Source organism: Erpetoichthys calabaricus, chromosome 18 (genome assembly GCF_900747795.2).
Source record: "Erpetoichthys calabaricus chromosome 18, fErpCal1.3, whole genome shotgun sequence".
NCBI classification, from domain to species: domain Eukaryota; kingdom Metazoa; phylum Chordata; class Cladistia; order Polypteriformes; family Polypteridae; genus Erpetoichthys; species Erpetoichthys calabaricus.
In genome coordinates this window covers 42,980,591-42,994,552 of record NC_041411.2, presented here as the reverse complement: position 1 = coordinate 42,994,552, position 13,962 = coordinate 42,980,591, and the positions used below count along the sequence as shown (strand labels likewise).

The following is a 13,962-nucleotide window of genomic DNA, read 5'->3' as shown; positions in this document are numbered from 1 at the left end:
GGATCTTTAATGACCCCAGACAGTCAGGACCTCTGTCTTATGTCTCACCCAAAGGATGACACCAGGTTTTTCAGATCAATGTTGCCATCACTGCACTGGGACATTGAGATCCACAACTACGACTACAGAGTAAGCGCCCCCTGCTGGCTTCACCAACACCTTCTCCAGTTTAAGAGGCTATTGGAAGCACAGAAACATCTCTAAGGCTGGCATCATTTGGTTTAAGCTCAAGCATAGCATAAATGAAAATGTAACGGGCACATGGAGTTTAAACAGACAAAAGATGAATTTTAAATTAAAATACTTTGTATCCTAAGCAATATCTAAAAATCTAAATAAATATTAATAATAATAATATCAAGCTATAGCTGCTAGCCCTTGGGACTCTGAACTAAATAGATGGATAAACAGACAGACGGATAATAAAACCACCACATGATCACAAAAATTTATAGAATTAACTGCTAATAAATCAATAAAAGGCACAATACATTCATAGACAAACTTTTTTCCTCATTCGGGAGGGGAATCTGCAGTGTTACAGCAACTAACACATAAATCTTAGATGCACATAAAACTATATAAAATATATTTTAACTCTAACTAGTAACGTATATATGTCAAACAAATAAAATAATTATCAAATATGTTTGTCCAGACGTTTTTGAAGGAAGCCCATGGATCTAGTGTCCTGGATTCAAATCTTCTCCACAGTTGTTATTTGACCATTCACGATCTTCCCCGGTCTGTGTGATTTTTCCTCCCATGTACAGATTTGGCAGCTATGCAAGGTGCAGCCAATACTGAAACAATTCTGACAAGAACCAGCCCTTCAGCCCAGTATGCTCATCATTGTTAAAGCTCAGTCAGTGTATGCATGGACTGAAGTCTTGCTGAAATGGATTGACCGGTTTGAAAATGTTAGCATTTAAAAAATTTTATAAAATGCTAGACAACATGGTCTAGCCAAAGTATACATTGGAAAATCTGATGGCAACTAAAAATAAGAAATTGGTAGTGCTTCCTGTAGCATAAAGTTAGACTCTGCTGCAGATACGTCACCAGTTAGTTAAACAAGATCTACAGGATATACTTAGTTGCTAAAAAAAATATAAAATACTAATCAGAGCATGCAAAGATTCACAAAAGGCAGTACACTGGTAAAAATCACAAATAATAGTGTATAAACGAAGTGTCACTTAATACTACGGTAACTTTTCAGTTTTTTTATTGACATACTAAAACACCTTTCCATTAAAGACGTGTGCAAAAAAAAACTCAAAAGCTAAAACTCTGATCTCGGTTCTTATATTCATCTTTTCATTACACACAAATGTCTTCAGTGCACAGTAAAAACAAATTATTTGGCCTTGCTGTTCCAATACTTTTGGAAGGAACTGCAAGTTGCGAGTTTACCCATTTATACAATTTTAACTTTTTCTCCCTGTGACAGCTGTGGTATTTTCTCTTAGAGTTTCTCTTTTAAACAGTTCTATTTATGTCAACCATTGACCTTTCACATAACCCTATGAGCAAGAAACTTACATAAAGCCTTCTAAGTATTATACAGCACACTGCATTAAATAGTTGAACTCCAGTGCAAATGAATAAACATAAAAATGTTATGTCAGTTTTTAAAATTAACGGTAAGGCATTATTTCATTGACAACAATTCATACATACATTTTCCAAAATCATTTTATCCTGAGCAAGCTTGCGAGGTAGGTGAAGCCTTACCCAGCAAGCATAGGACACAAGGCAGGAATAAACCCTTGATAGTGAAAATAAAAAAAAAAAACGTTATTCACATGTAACATTACATTTAGAATTTAAAAGTTTCAAAATAAAACCAATAAAAGTGGATTTTAATTAAATAACGTATACTTCTAGATGACTGGCCACCTTGTCCTCTGACTAAGGTATATATGTTGATTTGTGACAGCAGGCTGTTATGCTCTGTTGGGACGTATTCAGTGTGAACGCTTTTTGTAATACACGTAGTAATAACATGCATTATATTTTTCATTCCAACAGATGCCTCACAAACATGAGTACTGCTTTTGTGAATCCCATACCAAAAGGCATATAACAAAGAAACAACAACCAGACACTTGTCCTTTTATTACGATGGATGAGAGCTTAAATATAAACTGGGAAGAAATACTTTGGTAAGAAACTGAGTATGTCCAATCATAGGGGCTAAAATCCAATCCTACCAAAGAAATTCTAGTAAAGATGTCTTAAAACAAAGTTCTTCATAAACACCTCTCCACTTCTTTGAAGGAAACAAGTATAAATGGCCACTGAAGTACAGAGAGAGAAAAAATATATATACTTCAGTAAGGAACTCAACATTCTTAACCTTCAAGGCAGAAATATATAATATTTATTTTCCTTCCTCTTTTCAGGTCATACATTAAATACATAAACAAATCATAATTTTAAATATCTAAAACAGCACAGTATATCAGACTACAAACAGCCATCTGAACTCAGATGAAGCAATCAGGTAATGTTTTTAAGTCCTCCATCCTTGTCATATACACAATATCTCATTTTTCATCACTTCCCACTTCTCATAAAAACAATCTAAAGATCAAGTACCACATCACCAATATTGGCTACTGTAACTCTGCATATAGCTGGAAACTGTAATGCATGTTCTCAACCCTGACTAACCTTCCTTCATCTTAGCCACTCATTGCCCTTATTTACCACCTCCTCTTCCTCACTGCCTGAACACATCATCTTTGAGCCAGGAACAACAGGACTTGAGCCCAGTTTCAGTAGTGACTTGGCTTTCTGTTCTGTTTAGAACAGATTTACAGGTTACGATTCCAAACTTAGAGTCCGCCAGCAGTTCTATTTATCCTACTGACTCACGTCCCAGTTTGTCTTCTGGGATATAAGGATACACGAAGTCTGGCAATCACAACTTCCATTAATTATTTTTATTTCTGGATTGAAAAGAATTGTATTCTCTTTTTATAACTTAAATGTTACAGATTACCTTATTCTAATACATTGCGTCTTCTTTCAAATTATAAGATAGATTTACAGACATCTCTCAAGAACAAAAATAGCAAGAAAAATAATTTAGCCTTCAGTCTATCCATCCATTATCCAACCTGCTATATCCTAACTACAGAGTCACATCTAGTGGGTTCAAATCCTGGCCTAGATACTGTCTATGTAGTGTTTGTTCCATGTCTGCATGGGTTTTCACCTTGAAGTCCGATGTCTTCTGACATCGTATAGAAATACGTTAAAGGCAAACTGGGGAGTCACAACTGGTATCAGTGTGAGTGAATGTGTGGTCCTGTAACATATTAAAACCAAACTTACTGTCAAGATAGGCTCCAGATCTCTATAACCTTGCTGTAATAAGCTGGCTAAGAAAATAAATGAATGAATGAACGAACACACTATGATTTATTTCATTCACTTAACCAACTTATTAATTTTGTACTTAATGCATGTCCCAGAGGAGTGCATTTTACAAGAAAATTAAAGTAGATTCGTTCTGTTTTATTATTCCGAGATGCACTTGTAGAATCACTTGCCCCCATTTTCTTCATTTCATAACGGCTGACATATTGATTCAGTGTTGGCACTCGACAGGAGCCAAACTTACTTCCTCTTCCAGTCATATCCAATAAATTTGCTTTATTAGAGACATTACTTTTTACTGACATTGGACAGTAACATAAAAGGACTAAAGTGCACTTGAAACACAAATACAAAAAAAAAAATCAATGCATGGACAGAATTGCTTGCATAATCTTGATGCTTCCAGGGTGCAGACAACAATGTTGGGCCATAGTGATCTCAATTAGTGCTGTGCTATATAAAATCACAATGTCAAAAGAATCTCATTAACAAGGATACCTCTGCCCTGAGTTGCTTCTACCTTTCAGAATCGTTCAAGAAATCTGTTAGATTAAACTAAAACCCATGTTGTGGAAATGTTCAGAACTACTTTTGTGTTTTAGATGAAACAACCTCACTTTGCATTGTGGTCTTTCTTTATAATCTATATGCCAGGTCACCAGAATTTGCCAACACTACCTCATGTTCCTTGCATATGCTTCAATTACCCAACCCTCAAAAAACTTCTCAACCTAACTGGTAGGAATTCAACATTTTTTTTTGACATAGACAAACCAAAATATTCTTGTACAACAACACCGAAAATCATGTTTCACTTTTGATGGATGCCTTCTGAAAGTTGCAGTGGTTCACTGCTCTAATTTTTGATAGCTAATGAACCTTTAACTCTTTCTAGCATCAAGAAAACTTTTGTACACTTGTAACTCACAATAAAAAGTTTCTCTCGCACACTGTCTGTTATCAAGAACAACAAACCTGACTGTATGCTAATTGGATTGCTCTAAGAAGACTTAAAAAAGAAAAAGATTAGTTTCAAAGTGAAATGGCTATTGAAGTACAGAATGAAAAGCTATTTTAGAAAATCCCAAAATTGAATCTAATGCCTTAATAGGTTTTAATGTGAGCATTAGAAGCAAAGGCATAATTCTAATGGTATTTCATAAAGGATTTATGGGTCAATAAAATTAAACTAGATGTACTGAATAAATAATATGTTGTCCTCATTATCCATAGGAGATTTGTGATGGATTAGACCCAGCCCTCTGTCATTTTAGTGGTGCCTTTGACAACCTCTTCTCAGCTGGCATACATTAATACTATTTAACTATTTAGAAACTAAAATTTCCCTCTTCTTACTATATTGTTCAAATATAATAATTGACATTTTTGCAAAGTACTTTTTACTTTTTATACGACAATTTCAATGACATTTACTCTCTTTTATTTTAATGTTTATTAGGAATGATGCATAAAAAGAATGACTGACTGCTGATCAAGTGTATGGGCTATAATCAAAAAAATGCAACTTAATAGAATAAACACTGGTAAAATGTGCCTGTAAATATGAGCTCATAAAACTGGCAAGTGTCTTTTGTAATATTTATTTTAGCATACAAAAGGACTTCATTACATTAGTCACTAGTTTAAGTACCCTAAATATGAGATTCACGTTTCAATAAACATATGTGTACTAAACCTTGAACTGATTGAGTCACCATCTCATCCTGAAGATCATTCATTCATTTCCAAAACTTCCTATTTAATTTTTTGAAGACAACGTGGTCCTGCTGGCTTCATTGGGTTGTAGCCTTAGACACATATTAGGGTGGTTTGCTGCAGAATGTGAAGCATTGCCATCATGGTTCTCAGCCACAAAAGCATTGGAGTGCCCTCTTTGAGTTGATGTGCTCTGACTCTGACTACGTAGAGTAGTCAGGCATGTTATTCATGAGTAAGGGAGGGAGTGGGAGATCAACAGGTGGACTGGAACAGCGTCCACAGCCATACAGGTTCTGGTCAGTTGTGGTAAAGAGATTGACTATTTTGCTGGTTGATCTATGTTCCAACCCTAATGAATAATCACAAGCTGTGGGTAGTGACCAAAAGAACTAAACTGCAAATACAAATGGCAGAAATGAGCTTCCTTCGCTGGGTGTTTGGTCTTAGCCTTGGAGATAGGGCAAGGATCCCAGATATTTAGAAGGAGCTCAAAGTAGAGCTGCTGCTTTTCTGCATCAAAAGGAGCCAGATGAGGTAAGTCAGGTATCCGATTAGGATGCCTTCTGGACACCTTCCTGGAGTGGAGTTTAAGGCATATACAACCTGGAGGAGACCTCAGAGTAGATCCAGAATACGCTGGAAATAATATATTTCTTAGCTAGCCTGGGAAAGGCTTGGTATCCCCCTATTGGCGTTGATGGGGAAAATGGCCATCTGGACATCTTTGCTTAGACTGCTGGACCTTTGACTTCTCCACCAAAAACCAGAGTCATAATTTATACACCAGGCCAGATTATGACACCAGTTTATTGTAGGGCAAATTTACAAACACATCAGCAATCACTCACATGAAGATTACCCGATTATCTCCAAAGCCATCCTTCCAACTTAAACCATGCATTATTTTGGATGCAAGTGCAATTTTATTTATTATCATATTGTTTCATGCATTTATCAAGTTTGTGTACTATTTTATCATTTACTGCCACTGTATATAATGTTGTGATGATGGTATATTACATATTGCACTGTTAATTATATTTTACAATTGAGATATACCTGTACATGGCTCTAATACCAAAACAAACGCCTAGCAATTACATTACCTGACATTATAGTTCATATCAGTTCAACCCAATATGGGACGAAAATCAGATTATCTGGAGAAGATCCCATGAAGAAAGAGAGAATGGGCAAACATAAACACAGACCAGGCTAAGATTCACAATCTATTTCTAGGATCTGTGAAATATCAGGAGTAACCACAGACTACCAGCATGATTCATTAATTTACCAAACCTGCTCATCCCCACACAGGGTCACAAAGAGCCAAAGGTTTCTCTTGCAGGATAGACCCCAAGGGTATGACCATACAAGGACGAAACATCAGTTCAGTGCAATACACCACAAAATATAAAATTAGGTGTGGATGTATAGGGTTGATTTAAAGTTGCTAGTTAGCTTAACCTGTTTAATCTTTAGGATGCAGGGGAACAAAAACGCCACACACAAACCAACACCAAACTAGACTCAGATATAAAGTATGTTTCTTGTGGTTTAAGCCAGCTATGCAAACTTGCAGAACATTAACATGCTCTGTAAATAGTGGTAAAATACAGAAATTGGCTGAGGGAAAATTTTAGCAAAGAAACCCACAAGCACATCAGCACACAGGAACTGCTAACAACTTCTGTTGCTGAAGAAGACACGATTATTTAACAACTGGCGAAACTCAGAAAATTTGGCAATTCAATTTAGAAACGTACTGAAATGTCCTTTGTTGTTCGTTTTTGTTAAAAACTTAAAAGTATTTTCCTTAACTGTTTAAAGTAGAGTGCCATAATGAATACCAATGAAATAAATGGTAGTTTGTTTTCTGCTCGTTCCCATTTCAATTACTACAATATTCACTTTAGCTTGAAATCAATCTGAATTAAAACAGACATTTTAGACATTTGCTGGCAGTAGAAACAGGCAACAGAAGGGCAATTAATAATTTCATATCACAGTTGCTAATGGGGTGGGTTGAAACACAGCCTGATAAACTCTTTATATTTAATCCCATGAAACATTTTAATGCACAAAAAGTAGGAATGAGCACAACAGTTCGAACTACTATTAAACAATCCTCGGCTTCATACACCTGAAACTTGAAAATGAACCAGAAATTAGTCAGAATGCTTCTTACCCAGCTATAACATGTCCAGCACATGAGTTGACATCACACAGCACCTTTCCCAGTTCATACTGCAGCTGGCTGATGGCCCCGACACGGTTCTGTTGAAAAACAAAACCAGTTTTTCAAAATTTAGTCAACTGTAGACACTTAACACAATAGTTTTTAAGATCAAGTTGTGCCTTTTCTCGTCTTTCTCCAATCCAGAATTCAGAAGACAGCAACAGCAAAAATATTTTCTGCCATTTAAATAAATTCATACATACACATGCAAAATTCTTTGTATAGCTCAATTGATATGAAACAGAGGTTAATACCATTTTGTTGGGAATCCTACATCATTATTTCGCAATATTGCATATTCAGTTCTAAAAGGACTTAAAGCACAAATGAAGAAAGAGGGCATTATTATTCTGGACATTACAACAATTGTTCTCTCTCCAGATTGAGTTAAAAACATTTTATTAATATTTTAAAATATAACTACTATATAAACACATGCCACGCTGAACCACTAATGCCATGGAGAACCAGATGCAAAAGGCTTGATTAAATACACACACATACACACACCCATTACCAAACCAGCATAGTGCAATTTAGGATAAGCAGGGGGCCAGAGCCTATCATGGTAGTCTACACACAAGGCATAAAACAATCCCGAACAGGGCACTGATCTGTTATAGGAAACAATGGCATGTATACCCACACTGAGATGGATTTCATATCACAAATTAACAAACATCTTTGAGAATATGGAAAGAAAACTGGAGTACTCAGAGGAAAACCTGAAAACTTCACACAGGCTGCGTACGACCAGGCATGGAATTAAAATCCAGGAAGATGGACTTGTGAGGTAGAAGCGCTAACCACTGCACCACTGCCAGGATACACAACTCCCCATTATGGACTAAATAGATCATTCCTTTGTTTTGGCTTTGGAATAGGAACTTAATCAAAGGGTCAGTTGTTTTGTATTCCGATTTTACTGTAACCTGTCCCAATGTGTCTGAAATGTATTAATTTGTTGTCACAATGCACTTGCCTACAATAATTAATAGCAGTTGGTTTCGATATCCAAAAAAGTCATTATATATCTATATATATAAAAATGGAATGGGTGGGTCGTCGGGTGGGCCTTTTTTTCATTCCGTTGAAAGACACGCCCTACTCACTGGACAGTTAAAAACACCAATCAAACTAACGATGACATCAAGTATTACCCAATCAAAAGTAGGAAAGGAGGCATCTTCATAAAATGCGTGTGGGATGATTTGCATGAGACGCTGCTTTAAAAAAAAAAATGATAAAAAAAATACGGGATAAATCCCGTCCAGTATTGATTCAAAACGGGACGCGCAATTTCATTCTCAAACGCGGCACGATTCCGTATTTTAAAGGACGGGTGGCAACCCTACAGTGCCAGGTAACCACCCATACAATCACATTGTGATTCAGACTAGGAATGCAATGAATGTAATTACCCCGATCTACATACAAGGCGAAAGTGTTGCAACATTCAAAGATGATGGTTTGGGATAAGTACACCATACAACATAAAAGAGCTTATGAAGCCTTGAACCGAAAAAAGCAACATCTCAGAGATCGTAAAAAAAAAATAGGAGGTAATGTCGTTTTACTCGCTGTAGATTTTAGTCAAACATTACCAGTTATTTCACGAGGGAGACCAGCACATCAACTCAACGCGTGTTTAAAATCCATGCTTCTACCACGCTCGGTTATATGTCGCGTGTTCTCGGGTAGGTGCACCAAAAATGTATACATTTAAGCATGTAATGGGCAAACAAAAAATGAGGTATACCCGAAGGCACAGCAGTAGTACTTAATGTAACTTTACTTCTTAAATGTTAATGTTTTACTGTTTAATAATTTATACGCTTCTTATATGTTGTTCAAATTCTTTTATCAAAATACCAGTGACAGCGCAATGCACGATAACATCGAGTGAATACACCATACGCATCCGCCCACGGCTGCCCTGCTGTGCGCAGATAGGACTTGATTGTACAATAAAATAAAATAAAGATAAAAAGACTAAAACAATCATCACCCATAAAGCGGATAGTAGACGTGACGTACTATATGTGTACCACATTTCAAGTGTATAGGTGCAACGGTTTGCGAGCTACAGGTCATTTAAAATCCTGGACAGACACACAAATTGCCACGGTAGCAAATTACAGAAGAAGATTTTACTGTTTAATAATTTATATTTATATGAAATGTGCTTCTTATATATTACTTCATATTCTCATATGATAATGATGTTAATGTTTATATTGATTTCTGTGTTATTAAAACTGCATGTATGTGTGTATATGTATATATATATATATATATATATATATATATATATATATATATATATATATATATATATATATATATATACTAGCAAAATACCCGCGCTTCGCAGCGGAGAAGTAGTGTGTTAAAGAGGTTATGAAAAAAAAAGGAAACATTTTAAAAATAACGTAACATGATTGTCAATGAAAGCCCGTTTCACTCAGTAAGTCTTGTGTGTGTGTTTATGTATGTGTGTGTATATATATGTACATGTGTATATGTAGATATGTATATATATGTATATGTATATAAATGTTTATGTGTGTGTGTATATTATATATATAATATATATATCTATATATATATATATATATATATATATATATATATATAAAAAGACAGCAACAGTTATAACAATGACAACACAATTACATTGACAATCATGTTACGTTATTTTTAAAATGTTTCCTTTTTTTTTCATAACCTCTTTAACACACTACTTGTCCGCTGCGAAGTGCGGGTATTTTGCTATATATATATATATATATATATATATATACGAGCTGTATATACCCGGCGTTGCCCGGGGCAGAAGTAACCTAATCGGTCAAACACTTACATATATACCAAAGTAAACCTAATCGGTCAAACAGTTACATATATAAAAAAAGCGAACCTAATCGGACAAACAGCTTCATATATACAGAAGCGAACCTAATCGGACAAACAGCTAATCTATATACATAAGCAAACCTAATTGGTCAAACAGTTACATAAATACAAAAGCAAACCTAATCGATGAAACAGCTTCATATATACAGAAGCGAACCTAATTGGTCAAACAGTTATGCATGTGCAGAATGATTTTACAAAGATTATGCGTGTTAACAATCATTAAAAAGAAAAGATTGAGGAACTCTTCTTCTATATGTGATGAAGCTGGATGAAGCTGACTTGACGAAGACGTAGGTGGCATAGATTGGTTTTTCTAAAACAGAAGAAAAAAATGAGTATCTATTATTATTTTAAATTAGAATGAAAATGAGAACCTTGATTAGAGATAGATTATCCGTATTAAAATATGTGCATGAATAAACTTTTGCTAACTCTCTAGCAAAAGTTTATTCATACAAATTGGCATGGGATGGCTTTGTGAAAAAGTAAAAATTAGATAAAAATAAATTGAGAATGCGTACTTCCATTTGACTGAGATTATGTGTAATGATGAAAAAAAAGTTTAGTATGTTTTTTTTTCCATACGGGAAGGATGTAAAACCTTACATAGGCACCCTTCAGCCCGTACTGAAGGGTAGTGTCAGATTCTTACTGACTAAAAAACACCCTTTTTATTCCACAGCTACCCCAAAAACCACTATTAGGCATTACTTTGGGGTGGCAGTAGTTTAGTTATGAAACAGCTGGGTCCTGAAAAAAATCTGTCTGATTAGTGGCTTCATCACATATAGAAGAACAGTTCCTCAATCTTTTCTTTTTAATGATTGTTAACACGCATAATGTTTGTAAAATCATTCTGCACATGCATAACTGTTTGACCAATTAGGTTCGCTTCTGTATATATGAAGCTGTTTGATCGATTAGGTTTGCTTTTGTATTTATGTAACTGTTTGGCCAATTAGGTTTGCTTATGTATATAGATTAGCTGTTTGTTCGGTTTTTTTATATATGTAACTGTTTGACCGATTAGGTTTACTTTGGTATATATGTAAGTGTTTGACCGATTAGGTTACTTCTGCCCCGGGCAACGCCGGGTATATACAGCTCGTTTGATAATAAAAGGACAACTGTTGGGGGTGGATGTGTGTGCATCTGTGTGTGTTCGTCCAGTTGCCATGTCTCTGTTATATGCCATTTGCTACAGGATACGCATGAGCGGTGCTAATGTTTGTGAAACATCATCTGTTGCAATGAAAAATACAATGCATTTTATTACTACATTCATTGCAAAAAACATTTCAGTAGATTGTGAACTGCAAATTTAGACTTCAACTCATCTTAGATGGGAAGCACAGCTAGTATTTGTTATTTGTATGTGCCCTCTAGAATCCAGTCATAAAAAGTCCCCACCATGCAACATAATGGTATTATGTTACAATAAAGAAATTTAGATAAAATTGTTCTTATTTCTCAAGCTAACTCTTCCCTCACTTTTGACTGATGACTTGTCTTAATGGCCACCAGCTACTCCTGTAACATGTTGGCACACAGAGCACCGTTACACTCAGATTCAAAAATTTACTCTACTCGGTGAGGTGCAAACTCCATTGCTCACAACACTGTAACAAAGGTTGGGTTTACCTTTAGCCTCCCCTTGAGTCACTCCTCATCTGGGACTAAACTCTGCATCTTAAGCATAGGTTTGCCATGTATTGAACACACAAGTAATTTAAACACAAACATCTCTAGCCCATTTAAGTACCATGTACAGTTGTGCTTGAAAGTTTGTGAACCCTTTAAAATTTTCTATATTTCTGAATAAATATGACCTAAAACATCATGAGATTTTCACTCAAGTCCTAAAAGTAGATAAAGAGAAACCAGTTAAACAAATGAGACAAAAATATTACACTTGGTCATTTAGTTATTAAGGAAAATGATCGAATATTCCATATTTGTGAGTGGCAAAAGTATGTGAACCTTTGCTTTCAGTATCTGGTGTGACCCCCCTTTGTAGTAATAACTGCAACTAAACGTTTCCGGTAACTGTTAGTCAGTCCTGCACACCAGCTTGGAGAAATTTTAGCCCATTCCTCCATACAGAACAGCTTCAACTCTGGGATGTTGGTGGGTTTCCTCACATTAACTGCTCGCTTCAGGTCCTTCCACAACATTTCGATTGGATTAAGGTCAGGACTTTGACTTCGCCATTCCAAAACATTAACTTTATTCTTCTTTAACCATTCTTTGGTAGAACAACTTGTGTGCTTATGGTCGTTGTCTTGCTGCATGACCCACCTTCTCTTGAGATTCAGTTCATGGACAGATGTCCTGACATTTTCCTTTAGAATTCTCTGCTATAATTCAGAATTCATTGTTCCATCAATGAAGGCAAGCCATCCTGGCATAGATGCAGCAAAACAGGCCCAAACCATGATACTACCCCCACCATGTTTCACAGATGGGATAAGGTCTTTATGCTGGAATGCAGTGTTTTCCTATCTCCAAACATAACACTTTTCATTTAAACCAAAAAGTTCTATTTTGGTTTCATCCATCCACAAAACATTCTACCAATAGCCTTCTGGTTTGTCCACGTGATCTTTAGCAAACTGCAGACAAGCAGCAATGTTTTTTTTTTTGGAGAGCAGTGGCTTTCTCCTTGCAACCCTGCCATGCACACCATTGTTGTTCAGTGTTCTCCTGATGGTGGACTCATGAACATTAACATTAGCCAATGTGAGAGAGGCCTTCAGTTGCTTAGAAGTTACGTTGGGGTCCTTTGTGACCTCGCCGACTATTACATGCCTTGCTCTTGGAGTGATCTTTGTTGGTCGACCACTCCTGGGGAGGGTAACAATGGTCTTGAATTTTCTCCATTTGTACACAATCTGTGACTGTGGATTGGTGGAGTCCAAACTCTTTAGAGATGGTTTTGTAACCTTTTCCACCCTGATGAGCATCAACAACTCTTTTTCTGAGGTCCTCAGAAATCTCCTTTGTTCGTGCCATGATACACTTCCACAAACATGTGAAGAGTAGACTTTGATAGAGCCCTGTTCTTTAAATAACACAGGGTGCCCACTCACACCTGATTGTCATCCTATTAATTGAAAAAATCTAATTTCACCTTCAAACTAACTGCTAATCCTAGAGGTTCACATACTTTTGCCACTCACAAATATGTAATATTCAATCATTTTCCTCAGTAAATAAATGACCAAGTATATTTTTTGTCTCGTTTGTTTAACTGGGTTCTCTTTATCTAATTTTAGGACTTGTGTGAAAATCTGATGATGTTTTAGGTCATATTTATGCAGAAATATGGAAAAGTCTAAAGGGTTCACAAACTTTCAAGCACACCTGTATATTAACAGGGGTTGTTTTAGTTTCTGGGCCTTGAATAAACAAGGAAAACAGAAAAAAAAACACACCATGATCAATTTTTGGGCACACTATAAGCATGACACTTACTGTGACCTGATGCTGTTATGCAAAGCAGAAAATCAGAATATGCAAAAACGTTTTTCCAAAACATTCTCAGCATGGTATTTGCATTGTTAAAAATCAATCATACAAACTAAACTATACATCAGCTGTGGAAGCTTGCCTCACTTAGACAAAACTGATAACTGGCAACAGACAACCAACATTAACCACCCACTTAGGAATGAAGTAAATTAACTTACGTACAA

At 35.9% G+C, this 13,962-nt stretch overlaps 1 protein-coding gene across 1 annotated transcript in view; it reads right to left on the bottom strand.

Moving 5' to 3' along the window:
- fbxw8 (F-box and WD repeat domain containing 8) overlaps nucleotides 1-13,962 on the bottom strand; it is a 73,823-nt gene that overhangs the window by 40,898 nt on the left and 18,963 nt on the right. The window contains exon 4 of the mRNA XM_028824534.2: nucleotides 7,298-7,386. Within this exon, the coding sequence (XP_028680367.2) occupies nucleotides 7,298-7,386 (89 nt within the window). The remainder of the gene's footprint in view (nucleotides 1-7,297; nucleotides 7,387-13,962) is intronic.